Source organism: Diplotaxodon limnothrissa, linkage group LG7, assembly GCF_057381915.1.
Source record: "Diplotaxodon limnothrissa isolate DT_005_m linkage group LG7, D_limnothrissa_male_GT1.1, whole genome shotgun sequence".
Taxonomy (NCBI): Eukaryota; Metazoa; Chordata; class Actinopteri; order Cichliformes; family Cichlidae; genus Diplotaxodon; species Diplotaxodon limnothrissa.
This window is the reverse complement of record NC_140602.1, coordinates 22,971,042-22,991,772: the sequence shown is the minus strand read 5'-3', so window position 1 is coordinate 22,991,772 and position 20,731 is coordinate 22,971,042. Positions and strand designations below refer to the sequence as shown.

Sequence of the window (20,731 nt, the reverse complement as noted above, 5' to 3'; positions counted from 1 at the left end):
ACCCATTATATGTTTCGTAACACATTTAAAGGCTGGTGAGATGATGCCTCTGCAGGACCTCTGACATCGAGTCATCACTTTGCATCTCATCAGTTCATAGCACCATGAATGTAACATTTTAATGCTAACCAAGTCCTCCCTGCAAACAGAGGATCACACAAGCTCACACTGATCAGTCAAGTTTATAAAATAAAATTTCTGGAACTTATCTGCTGTTTAAACAGCAGATGTGAAAGTTCTCATTTACTGCATTGCAGTGCAGTACAGTACAGTAAAAAGGCAAAACAAAGGTTTAAATGATGTGTGACTGTCTTTGAAAAGACAGTCACACATCATTAGCCACTTTCAGACAAGTATTAATTTGTATTCATCTTACAGCATCTTATCAATGGGCACCCCTGGTCACTCTGTTCTAAAAGTCAGAAGGGCAATCTTATTGGGCCAAACCTAGTAATATTTACGAATCACTTTAAGAAACAGACAGTATAAAAACTGGTGCTGAAGCACCTTAAACCAAAGGTCGGCATAATGATTCATGTGGTTGTCAAAAAAAATTCTCTGGAATAATGGTATGTGTGAAAAAAGCTCTGAGGAACATTACCATCACTTATGTCAGGACAGAGCACCATCGATGTTGAACGCACTGTGTCTGAAAGAGGCTACTGTCAAGTCCCTGATTTCACATATTTAAAAAGACTGCAGTGAAGACGATCATGCTGTATATGTTTACAAGATCACAAAGAATTAAAAAGGTGCAGAAAATATATTCTGCAAATTTTCTAAAAAGTCCACTATATGTTTTTTTTTTAATATTCCACTCAGACACTAATTAAAAAGGAATTTTAAAACCTGACAAAAAAAGAGGTAAGAGCTAAGTTTGCTCAAGTCTCTGTGTGTAGCACAGGCAAGCCCTTTTCCTCATATGCTACCATCTTTTGGTCCGCTGCCTATGTCTGGAATCTGATCTGCAAAAGACTGGGTCATCCACTGTCCGTCTGGGAGCTGGCCATCAGCTGTTTGTGATACAGTCGTCTCCTGCGCTCCTTCTGGGGGTGGAGAATACAGAAACAGAAGCCTTTTTCTATGCATGTAAGATGTGAACGAATGATGTCTGTAGCAAAGTTCATGCTCATGGTTACTCCAGCTCCTGGCCAGGATTGTGCCATCACTTTAAGACAAATTACATATGTCCATGCAATTACATAACGCTACATTCACATCTGAGTAACAGACGGACTTATAAAAACTGAAATTTATACAAACTACACAGATTTATGCAAATCATACAAACTCAAGTGTCTCAACAGGTGGAGAATACAACTACCTGAAACTAGGAACCATAAGCGCCGAGGACTGTAGATGAATGTTGGGTGCATCCGAGCTCGCCCTCAGGCTCACCCTATCTGAATGACTTACCTGTATTTTCAGCAGATGAAAACGTGCAGTGACCGTTGCTCTGGCTTTCAGCTTGGCTTCCTTCAGGTCCTCTCTCGACATATGCTCCGCCATAGGCATCTTCATAACCAGGGTCGTATTGTTCTTCCTTTATTGCCAGCCTCTTGGCATCCTCTGTTGATATAAAAGGGGAAGAATTAACAAAATGCTTTAAAAAATTAATAAAATGGACAGGATATTAAATTAATGACTTCACTAATTTTAGTGGCTTTGAGGCATTTCTACAATATTAAAAGTAGGGAAAGTATCTATGGTAAATAACAGCGTAGTAGTTTTACTTTTTAAAAATTGAATTTTAATTAAAATTTCTAATTAAAGCCGCTGTAAAGGTACTTAGTGGTGAAATTCAGGTTAGACAGCCAAGTTACACATTTTTTTAAAAGAAAAAAACAAAACAAAACCCAAACACGCATACGCATGCACACACACACCCACCCACCCACCCAGCCCTGGTCATGCTTACCCTTGGCCAGCTGAAGGTCAAACATGTAGTTGACCTCTTGGATCTCTGTGCTTCTTTGGACACCCTTCAGTTGGTCTCTGAGTTCTCTCAGTTTGATGTAGAAGTGGACTTTGTCCTGAGCACGAGGGAATTGGGCGCAACGAGCACTGGATGAAGGCATCAGAAACAAAGCCTGCAAAGAAGAAATAAACTCTTAAGTAAAGTCTTCAGAATGAAGTATCAGTTACTTTTAAGTATCACACTTGCAGTTCTTAATTTTCTAGTTGTCTATATTGATTTCCTTTGATATCAATATGTTGATCATATCACTTCTAACACAAAATATAAAGGCTTGCACATTCAATTTCGGGTCAGTTCCTATAATTACAAATTTAAGCCTTTATGAACAACATACTAGAAAAATCCTACATTTTTGACATTTTATTCTTAATATTATTTTCACACTTTTAACATTGTCTATTAAATTTATTGAATAAATACAAATAACAGATGAAAATATTTCTTAAATATTCTTGAAGAACAGCATGTATCTGTATCATTTCCACCAATATCTGAAGAAACTTTTAAAAACCTGACTGAAAACTGAGTTCTCACCACGTCACAGTCGGGGATCTTGTGTGGCTGCAAACCAAATTCGAGTTTTTGTGGTTTTTTACCAAACAGTTCTCTGCAGAACATTTCATAGATGCCTGTGGACAAAAGAAGATAACTATTAGCTTAACTGACTTAAGCAAACTGTTTTATGGCAACTATTGCTCTTTGTTAGTAGGTGGGCTTACATTTTCCATTGAACACAGCAATAAGTGGCTTGTATTTTTTCAGCTTCTCCACAAGAATTTTGCCTCCTTCACGCAACTCTTTACTGGTGAGATGAAATGAAAGAAAAAGGTTTATGAAACCTATAAAATATTTTTTTTCTAATATGACTGAAATCTTTTACAGTCATATACCTTGTAAGATCTTTGCTCCCTGGTGTTGCCCTGGCCACCATGTTGGTGAAGCCCATTTTATACTTAACAGGTAGGACGGTGTCATGCATGTGGTTGAGCTGCTCATCAGTAAATCCAGACAGAAACAAACACTTCCCTGAAATCAAAAAGTGACCAGGTGATTCAGCACCAAAGGCTAATAAATACGGACATTTTATTGAACCTGTGTACCCAGAAGAATTCCATACAGGAAGAGAATTTACAAACTTCACAGAGAAAGGACCAGGACATGTTTTATTCTGTAAGGTAAAAATCTGCACCACTGTGTCAGCAAATCAATAACCTTTCTGAAGCCTAAGATCCATTTTTATGTTACCACAAGACAACTCAAAATAATTACAGTATCATAACTTACAGAAATGATTTCCAGGACCTGGAAACCATCTTCCAATGAAAGCTGCCATCAGACCTGGATTGATACCAATCTGAAAGCAAACCGGTGAGGTTAGCCACGCTTATGTTCACATTATGGTCTAGCAGTGAACTAGACATAATATATAATTATCCAACTAAAAAGTGAATCTTACAATGACATAGTCTAGGTTGTAGTCCAGCAGGTCTGGTAGAGTCTTTTTCATGACCTCCTCCTCTGACATGCCCTTGAAGCGGTCTACTTTCCTCTTTACCTTCTTGAAAGTTTCATCAATCTTCTCCTGTTTCCCATCAGCCTGAGCTGCCTTTTTGGGCTTTGGACCTGGTTTTGCTTTAGGTGCATTTGGGTCTTTTGGTGGCTTTCGTGCCTTTGGGACTTTTGGTGGTGTGGGTGCCCCTGGTTCCTTGGGTTGAGCTGGTCTGCCTCTCTTTTTAGCTGGAGCTACAAGAATTGAGAAAACAAAAATAAAAAAAGATAAGAGACCATGATGTAAGTACTGTTGGAAGTCATTTGCTCTTGTGTGGTGTTAAACTGCAGTTTTGGCAGACTATTTCTATATATCATCATGCCCTAATATACAGCAAATAAATTCTATTAAAAAAAACACCATATATAATGGTAAGACTGTCACACTAAACTAACATTAGATCCTAAACTGAGGATAAAGTGCAACAAGGGGAAAAAGTTTATAACCCGCAGTAGATTTTTCTTTGTGAACAGGCTGCGGTCAGCTGCCCTAGCAAAGCTTCCTCCTTCCTCCAACTTATCAATACATACTTTACACAACTGAGTTACTGACTACACAATATTCATGCTTTGGTTAATAAACTTACTTCCCTTGTCACTGTCTATGAGCAAAAGGAACTCTGAGCGACTGTAGGAAGGAGGAAGCCTTTAAAGCTGAGCACATCATGCTTAGGTGTAGCTCCAGCCAATTTACCTGCTCCTGCTGAACATCATGCAGCAGAAAACAAAACATAAAGGCCTAGTGCCCAGATAGGCAATTTAACTCATAATGTTTTGATGACCCCTATCAGACTAAATTACAGATTAACTGAAGGAATATCATTCCAGCCCATTTTAAACCCTGATCCTAACTTATAACTAGGTGTTAACACAATAAATATATCAAAGTACGTTTTGTCAAGTTGGTAGGTTCCAGCTGATCCATCACGGGTTCCGGATTAACCATGTTTGCCATAGCTGGCTCTCCAGCTTGATGCTCTGTATAGTGAAACTGATGTTCAGGAATGACGTCTGAATATTGAGCCTGGAGAGCTTGAAACTGCTGGGCAGACCGAACCCTGAGGTGGAGGAAATTTAGAAAAACAAAACAAAAGCACAAAATGGGTAAGTATTTTTACAACAATCAAGTTGGCTGTGTGAGATGCACTGTGGAGTTAAAACAGATGTTAGCTGGATTACATAAACTATGTGCTTTTTGTTTAGGTCTTTTTGTATTTAGCCGAGTGGTGATAAAAGAGCAAACACATTGATTTTAATCATCTAATTACTAGAGATGGCAAAATACCACTTTTTTATGTCCGATACCGATATCATAAATTTGGATATCTGCCGATACCGATATGAGTCCGATATAGTGTGTTTTTTAATCAATAAAACGGTTTTTTTAATATCTTGCTGCATTTTGTATAAGTTCATACTCAAGTTAAAATAAACAACAACACTAAAGCTATTCTGTTATACCTGTATGTAAAAAATACACTGCCCACAAAATATTTCATAGTTCAGCAATACTGATCAATCAAATAAACTTAAACCTACTCCATCCTTCCTATTCTGGTATTTTAAAGAGTACTTAGCAGAAATATTAAGCAACCTAACTAATAGGGTTGCAAACTCCCAGCAAAAAAAAAAAAAAAGGGAACCACCCCCCACCCTCCACCTCATGATGCTTAATCGACGTAATCAACTATAATTTGATGCAGTGTGAAAAAAAATGCACAGAAATAAATTATTTTTCAAGAATAATTAAATAGATTCAACACCTAGTGGGCCAAAAACAAACAAGAGAGACGGACTCGCGACAGAAAAGCCAATCAGCTGATCATTAATCAGTTTCACGATTGAAGTAGCATCAGGAGAGTGAGAGAGAAGAGGCAGTCGCTCCATATATCGGTTGTTAAGCTTAACGTGGGAATGCTTTACAAACATTCAGAGATGAACTTACACACTTGCTTTACTTCTCTCTGGGATAACTTCATCGGAGATGAAATGCTGGTTTGGTAGTGAGGCTACAAATACACACAGCCGCTCTATCACGTGAGCACACTGCTCCGACGTGCCTATGAGCCGAGTTACACCGTGTCGCAAGTTTTGTGAGGAGCTTTTTTTGATATTTAATGGATCGGATTACATTTTTTATTTCTCTCCGATCCAGTAATTTACGTGCGTATCTGACCGATACCAATACGTAATATCGGATTGGTTCACTTCTACTAATTACAAGATCCCACATGTTTAATTTCAAGCATTTCTGACAGTAGTGCAACTTCATAAACTATGTAGTATAGCACAAACAGATTAAATCTAATTAAAACTAAACAAAAACATCAACAGCCTTAGTGGTTCTGCTATAAAGCAGGTTTACTGTGAATTAAATCACTTCTAAATATAGTAGGTAGAGCAGAAAAACTGGCACCTGACTCTATACTCTTTTCAAAACATTTAATATATGTCCGATTCAACTGAACTTATGGTTTTTGCTTAAACTCCCCCCCCCAAAAAAACCCCTCTTGATTCTTGTGCCTGAAGAAAAGCAACAGCTTGAATATTAAAAAAATCCTGTAAATGAACTGAAATGATTTTGACATCTCTGTGTTAGCAAATCAAACACAACCACATTTTTCCCCCAATTGTGTTCCACGTATCAGATCACATCATAAGAACACTGAGCTCTGATTAAAGAAAATATACACCTTTATAACAATTGTTCATGATCCCAAATGGCATATTATTAAAAATAATGATGTAAAAAACAATACAAAATGTCAAACGGGCAACTATGTGCACATGCTTTCATTTCATAGTATCACACTTTGCCAGTTAGAGGGCAGCTGACATAATCTGGGTCCAGTCTGGCCACACTGTGGTGAGGAGGAAGACTCACCACTGTTGAAGGTACTCCGGAGATACAACAGGCAGTGATCCATTCAGCTTTTCTTCCATCTTTTGGGTGGTTTGACTTTATTAAATAAATCAATACGGATGTTGAAGAAACACAGCTAGGTGATGTACATGTGGTTTAACATATAAGAGTTTGGCAGTACATGAAATTGAACGCATGTGACAGCATACTTTAGTCAGGCTGTGGAGTTGTACAAGACATAAACCAAAACACAAACACCAACAAAAGATAACTTAAATGGCCGTGATACATTAAAGTAAAGTCAAATTACTAATAGCCGAATAGATTTAGTATTTATAACAGTGGATATTTTAAATAGAGCATACAGTATACACCTGCTAAAATGTTTACCCTTTTCTTCCATGGCTATGCTAACTAACAAGCTAACATGAATTAAAACGGTTATACATTTCCTGTTTTAAAACAGGTTTAGAATACGGTGCAATGAGGTAAAAGTTCGCGTTTGTGGCTATCAATTCAGATAATGATGACTATTTGTGGTAATATAAATGCTAAGATTTAATGCTATTCAGTAGCCGTGCCACAAGTACAGCTAATGTTAGCCAACGGCTAGCCGGGCAGTTAACTTAGCATGGATGAATGGCTTCGCTTCCACTAAGACTTCTCCCCATGAAATTGTAAACAATTTCTTAATATTATTACACGTAAAACATACCTGTTGAGGGCACTGATGAAACACTTCTTTTAAGGTAAGATGGTTATTATTTTTCCATATATTCACACACTTCTATTCATAACATTTGAGGTGGAACAGATGCAACAAAGACATGACAATCCTGCTACTCAACTTTGACACCGGAACATCTTAAGGGTAAGATGTAGGGATGAATATGAAAACTGTTCGTTATTGTAATAGGGAAAAATAGCCCTATTGAATATTTTTGCATTATAAAATATTTTTTGATATGTTATTTTTATAAGCATATCGGAGAATAGTGTTTTTAATGCAAATTTGACGGTATAAATCGTTAGAAATGAAAACGACACGCCCCTATTTTCGGATTGGTATGAGCTGCTCGGTTTAAACTCCGTGAGGTTGCTGTCTATTGGTTGACATCAGTCCCTAATTTTGCAATTAGGTGCAGCATTTCTGTATTAAAATATTTTATTTACAACTAACAGTCCCACAGCTATGACAAAACAAGGAAAAATAAGAGGACAGTTTCATTGTTTTTACAGAATTAATTAGAAATGATAAGATGATTCATAACAATAAAGTAGTAACAGCTCAGCTACCACTATTGCAGCATCTTATTACATCTTACAGGTTTAAAGACTACATTGACATACATTTCTTGTTTATTATTAGTTATTAATTATCTCCATTATTAAATTCATGCTGGATGCAAGAGTTATGCAAAAATCAGTAAATTTAGCCTGCTAAGACCTTGTTTTTAGGAGACTTGTATGCAAATTAACAGCGACTATCCCGCTTTTCAAAATGAGATTCATTATTCCCTTTAGAAGCCTAAACATTTTCACACTCAAGTGTTTTTAAAGACCAGTGCAAAATAAAAATGCAAAATTCTCACAAAATCATGAATCAGGTATTTTGATGCAAGTATTTCATTCAAGGCTTTCAAGAAGCATGAGAGAAACTCTAAATAATGAAATGTTCCTGTTCTCATCAAGCTTTGAAAATATGTTTTTTTAACTCAAAAATAAGCATTATTCAGTCTTTATGAATGCTTGACTGTGTTTCTTTTCCTATAGGTTATAACACATTTATAGCTTCTCATGATAACTCAAACAATCAGAGAATAGAAACACGCCAGCGTTAATTTACAGATTTAATAACTCTGCACTTACACATTAGAAATTCCAGAGTATACAGTCAATAAATCAAAAAAATACAAGTCTATGAAAATACAAAATAAGTCACTGGAAACATGTTTAATAAAAATTCAATAAATAGTATTTAAAAAACAATAACACCAAAAACATGCACATGTGTGAGTGCTGTGGGGGCTTTTCTGTTTTGTGCGTGACACTGTCTGGGGAACAGAGGTCTTCTTCTCTCACAGTGTTACTTCTCATCCTTGGTGAGGCTACTAGGTCAGCTGGTATTTGGTATCTGTTGAGCAAATGTCCCGAGGTGTTACACATCATTATAAGCTGATGAGCATATAATGTGGATGGGCCTTTATGTGTGGGGTTTACATGTTTTCGCCATGCTCGCATTGGGTTCTCTTATGGTACTCCAGCTTCCTTTCACAGTCCAAACACAGACAAGGGTTAGGTTGAAAGAAAACTCTTATTTGGCCCTAGGTGGGAATTTGAGCATGAAAGTTTGTCTGTCTCTAGACCTGTGATTTACTGGCGACCTGTCCGAGGTGTACCCCGCCTTTTTCGCTGTGACTGGGATAGACTCCAGCCCCCTTCCAACCCTAAATTGGATAAGCAGGAAAAAAAAAAAAAACAACAACCAATGGATGGATGGACACGTAAGCTACTTTTGATAGAATAAACACACAGATTAAACAATCTCAAGTTGTCAAGTTTCATGTGTTTTATGTCATTTGCTCCAAACTGTTTAATCCAGTGGTTCTCAAGCTGTGGGGCAGACCCCACTGATGGAGCACAGAGCTACTGCAGGTGGGATGTGGTTCCAGAGTAAAACCGTGAAGGGAAACTACACTGTATGAGTATTATTCTCTTTAGGTAAAAGAAACAAACAAAAGTTCACTAATGCTAATGTGCCAACCTTTATTTTACTAAAATTCACACTTGGATTTTTTTTTCTTTTTCTGAAAGGAAGTGCCAGAAGAAGTACATAAAAATCTCCTTAGATTTTTATATAAAAGTTGTTTAGTTGTCCCATTTCATCAACTTCCGACTACATGATAACTACACTACCTGAGTGCTCCAGTAGGCAGGCTTGTTTTTTCTCCTCCCCTGAATCTCTTTTATTTCGAGGAGTTGTTGCTGTGCCTGGTTTCTTCATGCAGTGCACTACAGCTTTCATACTCTGGATCTAGCTGCTCCTCTTTGATTGCAATCCTTTTAGCATCCTCTGCAGAACAAAAACATCAGCAGGGAGTCAATGATTTATTTAAGACAAATAAATCTGTGAAAATTGAAAAGACGCACATCTTTTTAAGCAGGTCCCTTTCTGAATTTAACTGAGATAAAGACGGAATAGCAATCGAATGCCTCATGTTTCAGCTGTACTGTGCAGCTGTGATATTTACCTTTAGCTAGCTGCAGGTCAAAAGAGTACTCTGTCTCTTCCACCTCACGGCTCGGTGCCAGGCCTTTCATCTGGTCTCTCAGTTCCTTCAGCTTGATGTAAAAATGCACCTTATCTTGTGCACGAGGAAACTGAGCACAGCGGGGGCTCGATGACGGCATCAAGTAGCACACCTGAAAAGAACATCAAATGCTATGAAGTCTGTTCTATAGCTGAGCAGATTTATGTTGAAATCATTTCCTGTTTCCACCTACCGTTTCAGTTTCGGGAATTTTGTACGGCTGTAGTCCAAACTCAAGGTTCTTGGCCTTCACACCAAAGGTTTCTTTGCAGAAGATTTCATAAATACCTGTGAAATTTACACAAAAATACCTTCAAAAAATAAAATCAATCAGCTAGTGCTAGTATCAAAACACTTCAACAAAAATGGAAAAAAGAAAATTGTTTGCATCATTTTACCTTTTCCATTAAACGCTGCTATTAATGGCTTGTATTTTTGTAGCTTCTCAAGTAACTGTCGGCCTCCTTCACGGATCTCCTTACTAGGACCAAAAAAAAAAAAAAAAAAAAGAGGACAAATTTTATTTTAAGTTACAAACTGTCTGTTTTGCATTTAGTTGTAGTCGCTTTAGTTAACTTTACCTGGAGAGATCCTTGCTGCCAGGTGTGGTCCTTTCTACCATATTGGTAAAGCCGATGCTGTATTTCTCTGGCAGGCTCTGGTCATGCATGTAGTTAAGTTGCTGGTCAGTTAGACCTGACAGAAACAGACATTTCCCTGGACAGAAAAGAGGAGCTGAGTATAAAAACAACCAAGTGGCCGTCTAGCACAACACTGGACTCAAACCAGCTTTTTTCCTCCTGATTAATCATGTTTTCCAGTTGTAGAAGCTCTAAATTTACAGAACTGTTATCAGCAGACATTGCTACTTTTTTTGTTTTTGTTTGTTTGTTTGTTTGTTTTTTATACCATATGATCATAGCTGATCAACACTACTTTGTAAGGCAATAAGCCTGCAGAACAAGCATGGAGCTACTTCAGGTGAGATATATAAATATATTTATTTTAAAGCAATGATCCATGTTGATATTTTACATCCTGAAGTTGAAATAAGCAACAGAAAATTTTATAGCTAATATTTCTAAGTAGCTACATCTAAAAATGTCTTGATGCATGCTCAATCATCCAGGTAAGTAAATCGACAAAAGTTGATTCTGTTCATCTGGACGTAGCGTTTTCAGTCGGAGAAAGTGCATCCCAGTCACGGAAGCGTTGGATGTAGTCTGTAAGAGATTACAGGATGCCCCCAACCTCAGCAACAAAACCACTCTCGGCATCGACCAAGTGTGTTTGCTTTTGGAACTTTGTCTTAATTCCACCTATTTTACATACAAGGGTCAGTTCTACTGGCAGAAACATGGGTGTGCCATGGGCTCCCCAGTTTCACCCATCGTGGCCAATTTGTACATGCTATCCTACCCTGGAACACCACCAAGTCATTGGTTCAGATATGTGGATGACACCTGGGTGAAAATCAAATCTCAGGATGTACCACAATTCATGGATCACATTAATTCAGTGGACCAACACATCAAATTCACCAGGGAGGATATGAAAAGTGGCAATTTTCTTCTTAGACTGTGAGACTGCATTTCGTTGCCTTGTACTTGTGACGTGTGCAATGAGAATAAAGTTGAATTCTATTCTATTCTATTCTATTTCCATCAGTAATGGGGGACATCTAAAAGCTGATGTGTACTGTAAACCTACGCACATGGATCAGTATTTAAGGTTTGACTCTCATCATCCACTGGAGCATAAACTGGGTGTCATCAGGACACTGCAACACAGAGCAAACACCATCCCCACTGACACAGCGGCCAGGGAAGCAGAAGAACATCACATCAAGAAGGCCCTGAGTAAATGTGGTTATCCCAGCTGGACATTTGTCAAAGCTGAGAAGGCACCTAAAAAAAAAGCTCCAGCCGATCTAGGAGAGAAGGACAACTGCAGCCTAAGCAAAAACCTGTAGTGATCTCGTACGTGTCAGGAGTATCGGAACAACTGAGACGCATTTTTTCTAAACACCATGTCTCTGTGGCTTTTAACCCCAAAACATGCTGTGCCAAAAATTGGTCCCCCCCCAAGGATCGGGTCCCCCGACACAAACAGAGTAACATAGCGTATGCTGTTAAGTGGCAGGAGGATTGCCAGGATTTATACATCAGGGAAAACAAACAACCTCTGGCGAAGTGGATGGCACAACATAGAAGAGCTAACTCGTCAGGCCAGGACTCTGTAGTCTATTTACACCTACAGGCCAGTGGACACTCTTTCAATGATGAGGATGCACACATCCTGAACAGGGAGGAACGCTGGTTTGAGCACGGAGTCAAGGAGGCCATTTACGTGAAAAGGGAAAGACCATCTCTGAATTGAGGAGGGGGCCTAAGGGTACATCTTTCGCCAATTTACAATGCTGTGATTGCAGACATTCCCCAACTCTCTGTGAATGGTACTCATGACCATTGATCACTGGTCTTTGATCACTGAGCTTTGATCAATGGTTGTTGATCAGTGGTCATGAGAATTTGCATATTAATGATCAAGGAACCAACCTCCCAGCCCATTGTTCATTCAGTGGTGCTAGTTTCAGTCATTATACAAATGTACTTTTTATAAGATTGTTGAAACCTGCAGTCAGCTGAGACTGAAGAAGTCACCTAGATGAGTGGTAAAACGTCTCTTTCACTGAAAACGCAACATCCAGATGAACGTCCAGAATCAACTTTTGGGGATACATCTAAAAACTTCAAGGACACTCCCTTATTCTGAAAAACCTACCTAGCAAATCCTAATACTCTATGGGGGATACATCAGAAATAGTGTTGCATAAATGTTTTGCTGACTCTTTAAACATCAATATTCACCTTTGAAAAGCTCTTTAAAATTTGATGTATTCTGTTGCCTGCATTCAAACCTGACAAGTTACAACATTCAGCTGCATTTCATCATCATATTGGCATCTTGGCCACCTTTAAGGTCTCTTAGAACAAGCCTTAGCTATAAAACAATAGTGACAATGCACCCAGAGTGGGTCAAACAGGGTAGAACTGAAAATGAACACTGGCTCATATTTATTATAGTCGGTAATGAAACTGAATTTAAACGTACAGAAATGGTTCCCTGGGTTTGGGTAATGATGTCCTTTGTAAGCTGACAATAGGCCTGGATTAATTCCAATCTGAGGAGAGACACAAAATAATTAAAGACCTAAAGACTGCAAGTTGGCCATGTCACAAACCTAAATCACAATTAGAACAAAAAACAAAAACACAGAACAAAACTGGAAATACAAAATAACTCACTATCAAAATGTCGAGATTGTAGGTAATCACATCTGGCAGTGTTTTAGCCATAACTTCAGCCACTGACATGCCGTTGAAGCGGTTGAGAGCTCTCTTGGCTTTTTTGGCAGCCTCAACCTCGTCGTCCTCCTCACGTGTCTGACCATCCTCCGCTTGCTGTTTCGGAGGTCGACCTCTCTTCTTCTTCACTGGTGTCACGTCTAAGAAAGAAGAGGAATTTATTGAGTACTGAATCAAAAACAAACAAATAAAAAAAAGACAATTAAAATACAGGCGACAGGATCTCAGAGAACGTATATTGAACAACCTATTGAGGAATTTTGATTTGTATTTTATGATGTCTTTTGTCTGGTTCATATGCAGCTCATTCCTTTAAACTGTAGTTAAATGTCTCCAAATTATTCTATGGGAAACAGAAGGCAAAAGTAGTTTTTTGTACAAATGGCAGCACACATATTTAAAATACATCAGATCTGAAACTTCTTGGGAAGAACTACTGTGATTGTAGCATCTTCCATTACCTTTAGGTGGACCTGAAGGCTGGTGCTGAATACTTGGCCCGTGCTGCTGTGTATGCTGTGTGTGTTGAGCATGCTGTATGTGTTGTGTATGTTGATGCCGTGGGTGGTGCAGGAGTGCAAGATCTGGGTGCTGCTGGTGCTCTCTGATGTTCTGCTGAGACACCTGCTCCGGGTAATGATTTGGGGCTGGAAGGTAGTTCGTGTAAAAAGGTTCCTGATAAAAATTTGGATCCCGGTGAACAGATAGCTCGGCCATGACAGGCTCATCCACGGGACCTTCAGTGTAATGGTCCATGCTGGGATAGGGTGCCACATGCTGTACCTCAGGGTACTGCTGGCTGGACTGGTACCTAGTAGAGATGAGGGCGTGAAGAAGTTAAGCAAAAAAAGAAAAGAAAAAAAAAGGGACATGAAACAGGATCCAGGTACATCAGGAAAATGTGGTGTGTGGAGAAGTGGGTGAATAAAACTTAAACACAGGACACAATACTTGCAAAAACACATGCGCTGACATCCACTAGTTCATATTTTCTGCATTTCATTTACTGTTTTTTATGTAAAACAGGCACCTCAATTATTGTTCATTGCTTTTATCTAGTTTACTGATCATTTCTGATGATGCAACCTACAAAAACTAACCTTTTTGCACCTCTAATTGTGTATTTTTACAATAATCACAAGGTTGACTAGAATGGAATGAAGATACTTTTGCAGAATATGACGATACAAAGACAAACAGAGGCCAAATGTGTAAACTATTCATTTTAACCTTGCGTGAACTGACGTGACTCTCTACAGGTGACAAAGTTTACAAGTGCAGTTAAAAAAAGGCCTGTAGCAAACAAAGGTGTAATAAATGCTGGATAATGCGCTGGTATGTTAAAAATGTAAGAAAAAATATTTTAAATTAGTCAGACAAACATAACAGAATATATCAAGATATTCAGATTGTACAAGTATTGTTTTCCTTTACATGCCTAAATTTAAATCCAGAGTATTTCTGTTTCATATTATTCCTACATAATTACCCCTACTTCCCTTTAATCAGGAATCATGGATTACGGTAGTCAATTATCCTTCACAATTACACTTATCAGTTGCTACAATCCTAAATATAAAGTATACAAATGTGTAGGCTATGATGTCGAGTGTCAAATGACATTTATTTTCCTCCATCATGCATGAAAATGAAAACGAGTCGAGGAGATAACATGTTTCCCCAGACCTCCTGCCACCTCCAACACCAACTCACCACTGCTGAAAATAATCCGAGGGAACCGTCAGTGAAGTAAACTGGTTTTCTTCCATCTTAACTGTTGACTTATTTGAATACATTAACATTTATTCTGCTGCCAAACTCATGGATAAACATGAGAAATGTAAGCGGTAAAGCGCACACAGTAGCTTGTTGGCACAAAGGCAGATGCTACAGGAAGGTTTAGCTAACAGCAAACTGACGAGATTTCGAAGTTCTACAGTTGTTTTAAAAACGCAATTTAATATTAACAAACATAAATGTAAATGGGTAAAGTAACATACCTGTCATACATTTCTTTAGCTTTCAAATAAGGAAATAGGGACTGGGAGTCTTCCCAAAACAAAGACCATTTAAACGCTCAACATTTCGATTTGATCCGGTTGGCTGAAATGCTTACCGCCGCCTTTTGGTCACTGTGCGTACTGCAGGGATCGGATTTCGACGAGTATTTTAAATGCATCGGTGACGTCATATAATCGATAGAAAACTAAGAAGAACATTGCAGATCATTTAGAACTGTATTCGTGAAATCTGACACATAACACTTATTATAGAGCCTTGTACTAAAACTTTGCGAGATAACGCAAGCTACCGCTAAGCGGCGACAGACGGCACTTATCGCCGTGTATCAATACGAGTTTATGCTGTAGAAGAGTACTGCAACCGAAGATGGTTTATTTACGGAAAGCTCATTACTTCTCCATAAAATCAGAGGCGGATTTATCGTACAATTGAGAGGAAATAAGAGTCCATGGAAAAAAAGACAGAGTGAGGACTCTCTATCAAAGAATTGCCAGTAGTTAGATAAACGTCACGATCTGCTTCTGGTCCTCAATGACAGACACTTGACTTTAAGCTAGTAAGAATGAGCTTTAGACTGTGGACATTTACTTATTTGTGACGGGAACAATTAAGTTAAGGTTTTAAAGTGTAGTTCTGTGTTAACAGTCTCCGTGTTTGGATGTTTTTAAACAGCGTGTTTTATGGCTAATCAGTAGCATCATGTGAATGGATAGCGGCTGTGGATGTGTGAATTATTCATATACAGTGCATCTGTACAATATGTGCAGTCTGCCATACATTTGTAATATGAAAAGGGATACTTTAGCTACATGGTAGTACTTTGACAGTGCTGCATGCACAGCGTCCCGGCGTTGTATTGAGTTTTTAAACATCTTCAACTAAATGGCAGTGGTGCAAATTTTAGTAGACAGCTATAGTTTTATTTAAGAAGAAAAGGGGATGCTTATATTTTTAGCACCAGATTGAAAAGGAGAGCTGAAAATGTATTGTTTATCTATACTAATTTCTATCTCTTCATATATTGTGTGCTGTTTTTGACCAGTGTTTTGAACCTGGTCACTTATCTTTTCCTCCAGGTTGAGTCAGATCAGTCTGTGAAGATGCCAGCTGGGGTGTCTTGGGCTCGGTACATCCGGATGTTAGGAGCCAGTGTTTTGGCCATGTTTGCAGGAGCACAGGCTGTCCATCAATACTACCTGCCTGATCTGGTGAGGGACAAAATTAAGCCTTAGGTATCAACAGAAGTAAACAAAGGCCAAAACTGGAAGCTTCTATTTACCAAATCGACCCAGGATTGTACTATACTGTCTAGTATGGGAAAACATTGTCAAACATTGGCCTGGTCGAACAAACACTTCAGTCTATCCCATGCAGAGACCTTCATCAAGGATGCCAAGATTTAGGTTTTCTGGTCACCAGAAAAGTGAAGCCAAAATTCAGGGAGTTGTTTTCTTTGGTCCTGAAATCCCTGAACTGGTGCATGACGATGAGTTCAAAAAGAAAGTGAGTAAGCAGCATGGGAAGCATTTGTGCAGGCTAACAGAGTTTTTTACATTCTCATCTCTCCTTTTTATCTGGAAATCTTGATGATGTCAGCAATGAACACGGGAAATGATTTTGTAGAAATATCAAAGTAAAAGAAAACCAATAGCAGCGAAAATTTAATCTGAGCATAAACTGCTTGTTCTTGCAGAGAGAGACGGGTGTGCGGTCCAAGCGTATAAGCAAGTGCCTTAAACCTTTTTGGAGCACACCGACTTCTTTTTATTTGGAATTTAATTAAACAGAAATAATCTTTAAAACAATTTTGGTGGTACATTCTTTAAATTCCAGATGTTTTATTATTATATTACACTGATATTGAAAAGTTTCAGAATGTCAGTGACGTGTATCTCAGAAATCTGATCAGTAAGCTTATATCGGATCGATAAAGAGCTGACGTTGTGAAGTTATAAGTAGCAAACAAAAAATATTTTTTGTAGAGCAGTGTTATGACCAGTTTTACAGCCTCCTTACTGACAAAGACATTACCATTGGCCCACCATACTATATGAAAGTACATCTTTATTGTTTCCTTTGATTTCAAAGGAAGACTGCAGTCTTTCTTTGTATTGATGTTGCCTTAATGTGGGAAAAAAAGATAATGTTGAAATCACAACAACAGTCTTCTCAAGGCGCTTTATATTGTACAGTAGATCGTACAATAATAGATACAGAGAAAAACCCAACAATCATATGACCCCCTATGAGCAAGCACTTTGGCGACAGTGGGAAGGAAAAACTCCCTTTTAACAGGAAGAAACCTCCGGTTGAACCAGGCTCAGGGAGGGGCGGCCATCTGCTGTTGGGGTGAGAGAAGTTTGTGTTTACTACCTGTTGTGGTGGTCACTCAAAATCCATCAACTCAGCCATTCTGCTGAGCATCACATCAAAAATGGCATCACTGCCAACCCAGACACCTCAAGCTGCTGTCACTGTTTCTCAGCTGGAAGTATGTTGATGTCCGATTCTTTGGTTAGAGTTGACATATTATGCAGGGAAATTGTGGTTGGAATTTGTGAGCAGTTTGTATTCACAGATGCATCCAACCAATGAGCTTTCACCTGTCAGGCTGAGTTAAACGTGCTTGCTGTTCTCTTTCAGAGTATACCAGACGTCCCACCAAAGCCTGGTGAGCTTCGAACGGAGCTGCAGGGCTACAAAGTCAGAGAAGAAGCCTTAAAGAAGGTTAAATCTGAACGAGATACCGGCTGATGTGGATCTACATCCTCTGTGTGACAGACACTGAAAGAAGCGGATAGCACTAGCCCCACTATGTCATGTGTGGGATGTCTGCACATAAATATCTTCTGTGGTTTCTTCTAATGGGACAAACAGGAGAAGAATAAAGTACCATACCATTGGCTATCAGGGATCTTAAGGATCTTATCCGGATTGTCTCTCCCCCCCCCCCCCCCCCCCGCTGTTATTGCATTTCTTCTTCCTTCTTGAATGTGTTTGCATTGTTGAAGTGCAAAATACTCTGAGGTTTTAATCATGAAAACATATAGCGGGAGTTGGAGTCATGAAAGAGTTTATGGCCTCCACCATGGAGATAAAAATGTTTTCAATTAAAAAAAGACATCAAACAAGAATTTTGGCAGCACTTTGTGGTACATGAGAGTGATTTAAACTGAAATGCATACAATTTCCTTTTTTGGAACAAAAAAATTTAATAGATATTTTTTTGGGCGGGGGAGTTGTTCCACTCATTGGATGACAGCATGAGACATGATTTTTAATGTTGACTGTAATTGGTTAGGGAGGGGGATATGAAGTGTTCTTAGTATAGTGTGGCATGCAATGCATTCATTTGATCACATTTTTTGTTGTATTCAAGCTTGAAGTGCTTTTCATCAAAATAGCTTTTGACAGTCCTTTTTTTTTTAAGATCACAAGTCTAAACTCCTACATGTTGGCAGGCGTAAAGTTTAAGTTAAGGTTAAATAACAATGGAAATAATGCCTTTCAATTGATAAGTGCTACAGAGAAGTAGAGTGTCAAATTATTTTTTACGAAGGAGTACATAAGTAAAGTAATAAGACCCCAACACTGATTGTTTGAGGGAGCTCCTATCTATCAATACAAACTGACACTATAACTGAGAGGGTTACACATAAGCCAAGATGGTGTTATAATTTCCAGAGGAGAAAGGTTTTTTTAAAAACTTTAATTTGGGCCTAGCTTTTACACATTTATTAATCGTGTTCAGTTGATAGTTATATAAATGCTGTTTAAATGGCTTTACCATGCAAGTATTGTAGATAATGCTTCAGGCAGCATATTTGATGGGAAGACTGGCTTCCGATCAAATATTATTGCCCTGCTTCTCTTCTGACCAGTTCATAAGCAAGTAAGGTTTATTTATGTAGCACTTTCCAAGAACAAACTTCACAATAAAGTACTTTACAAAGTGGTAAAAACCTGGTGGTCACAACAAAAGCACAGTCACCAGTACTTGTATTGCTCAGCACTGTTGGATAAGAATATGGCTAAGACAGAAGGAATGTAACTTAGTACGTTTACTCAAGTACTTTACTGAAAAACAGTACTTCATACTTTATTTACGTATTTCTGTGTTGTGCTACTTTCTGCTTCTGCTCCGCTATATGGATGCAGATGTCGTGCTTTGTACTCCATGCCGTACATTTTTAAATTGTAGGTTCGATAGTTTATAGACAGATCTTTTCTTCCCTGTTCATGGTTTCGGTGTGCCAACCCAGTGAAAACATCCTGGACACAGCCCTGACCCCGACCTGCGTATCATAGCAACAGGTTCAAACAAAAGGGGAAAAGATGGCGGCGCGGAGGGAGGAAGACGCAGCTGTTTATCTGGAGAAACACAAACTCATCGAGCTTATGGACAACCTGACTAGCATGCTCTTCTTTTACAGACCCGGTTAGAGCTTATTTGGTCTTTTCTTATACAGGCACTGCATCCGGTTGTGCTAAAAACAAAAAGCTACTGCAAAAGCTGGAAAGTTAGCTCATATGTACTTACTGGGAAACTAAAGGACTAAAACACCTGTTTGTTTACCCAGAACAGTTTTTGAGCAGGGGATTATAATGAACTGAAATCCAGCTGTAAAATATTGCAGACATAGCCTTTGTTGCTCTACATACTTATTTTGTGCTAGATAAAATATTCATTGGTTAACTGCTCTTTCTCTTGAGAGAAATGTCTGTTTTGTGTTACTCTAACATGGTACTAACATTTTGCTTTTAATTTTCATCACCATATGTCCACCATGATTGTTTTGTTTTACATTGTTTCTTGTGTATTTTTTCAGAGAAACCCAAGGAGTTTCTTATTGAAAAACTGGAGCAGCTAAAGCTGTCTCAACAGAGTGGTGTGATTGGGCCAAATCTGTTCGATGACTCTAACCTGGATGTAGTCTTTAGGATTATGGACCCTGATAATAAACAATACATCTCTTTTGTCCAGTACAAACAAGGTGAGTGCTGAACTACAGGGACAGGAAGCGACACCTTAAATACTTGGGATGGAGCTGAATGAGACGTAAAATGAAGGAATCAACAATGAAGCACTGTTGCTTTACAACCCAAAGATACTGGGTTCAAATCTAGTCTGGGGCCTTTCTGTGACGAGTTTGAACGTCCTCCCCTTATTGTTTCTCTTCACAGACCTCAAAATTATGTAGCAAATGTATTCATTCTTTATATAGCAAAATGTTATTGTAATAATAATAACCATTCATCCCCACAGCTTTGACAATGATGGGCATAAAAGACATCAATGAATGTCCCGATGGTGTAAATGAAGATCGGATATCCCATGAGACGTTCAAAACAGAAGCGTAAGTAGAGCTTAGCAGTGGTACAAACACAGTGTTTACCAGAATTTTAATACGCAGCGTTTTGCGAGGGCGATTGTTAACTTATTTTTCTGTTACAGGACACAAGGTCTGGAGAGGTGCTCAGCAACTTATGTACAGCTGTGAAGTGTTGAGGCTACTGCCCAGCCCAGCTTTGAACTGTTTAGTTTGAAATGTTAAAATGTGTATCTTTATCTACCAATAAATTCAAACCAAAAAAGGCACAGCATTAATGGTTTGTTTTTGCCTTTGTTTGTAGTCAATAC

The 20,731-nt window shown here is 38.5% G+C and overlaps 4 protein-coding genes across 5 annotated transcripts; 2 read left to right on the top strand and 2 right to left on the bottom strand.

The window, feature by feature from the left end:
- Window positions 1-795: 795 nt before the first annotated feature.
- Window positions 796-7,216, bottom strand: tdg.1 (thymine DNA glycosylase, tandem duplicate 1). The gene is made up of 11 exons (XM_085357708.1): window positions 7,105-7,216; window positions 6,411-6,485; window positions 4,418-4,584; window positions 3,435-3,721; window positions 3,263-3,332; window positions 2,869-3,004; window positions 2,698-2,780; window positions 2,513-2,607; window positions 1,919-2,090; window positions 1,417-1,569; window positions 796-1,046 (listed from the first exon to the last, which is right to left on the bottom strand). Exons 2-11 carry the CDS (start codon window positions 6,467-6,469, stop codon window positions 919-921), a joined length of 1,350 nt encoding a protein of 449 aa, XP_085213834.1. The 5' UTR covers window positions 6,470-6,485; window positions 7,105-7,216; the 3' UTR covers window positions 796-918.
- A 1,952-nt stretch (window positions 7,217-9,168) lies between these two features.
- tdg.2 (thymine DNA glycosylase, tandem duplicate 2) lies at window positions 9,169-15,145 on the bottom strand. Of its 2 annotated transcripts, none has more exons than XM_085357707.1 (9): window positions 15,069-15,145; window positions 13,530-13,879; window positions 13,009-13,208; window positions 12,815-12,884; window positions 10,282-10,417; window positions 10,099-10,181; window positions 9,894-9,988; window positions 9,641-9,812; window positions 9,169-9,462 (listed from the first exon to the last, which is right to left on the bottom strand). In XM_085357707.1, exons 1-9 carry the CDS (start codon window positions 15,077-15,079, stop codon window positions 9,356-9,358), a joined length of 1,224 nt encoding a protein of 407 aa, XP_085213833.1. In that variant the 5' UTR covers window positions 15,080-15,145; the 3' UTR covers window positions 9,169-9,355. The 2 variants fall into 2 exon arrangements, with proteins under 2 accessions (XP_085213833.1, XP_085213832.1); XM_085357706.1 differs by lacking the exon at window positions 15,069-15,145 and adding an exon at window positions 14,782-14,870.
- Window positions 15,146-15,593: 448 nt separating this feature from the next.
- Window positions 15,594-18,111, top strand: uqcc6 (ubiquinol-cytochrome c reductase complex assembly factor 6). Its single transcript, XM_085357705.1, has 3 exons — window positions 15,594-15,646; window positions 16,167-16,298; window positions 17,734-18,111. Exons 2-3 carry the CDS (start codon window positions 16,191-16,193, stop codon window positions 17,842-17,844), a joined length of 219 nt encoding a protein of 72 aa, XP_085213831.1. The 5' UTR covers window positions 15,594-15,646; window positions 16,167-16,190; the 3' UTR covers window positions 17,845-18,111.
- Window positions 18,112-19,425: 1,314 nt separating this feature from the next.
- efcab10 (EF-hand calcium binding domain 10) lies at window positions 19,426-20,591 on the top strand. Its single transcript, XM_085357704.1, has 4 exons — window positions 19,426-19,528; window positions 19,920-20,084; window positions 20,357-20,447; window positions 20,546-20,591. Exons 1-4 carry the CDS (start codon window positions 19,426-19,428, stop codon window positions 20,589-20,591), a joined length of 405 nt encoding a protein of 134 aa, XP_085213830.1.
- Window positions 20,592-20,731: the final 140 nt, after the last annotated feature.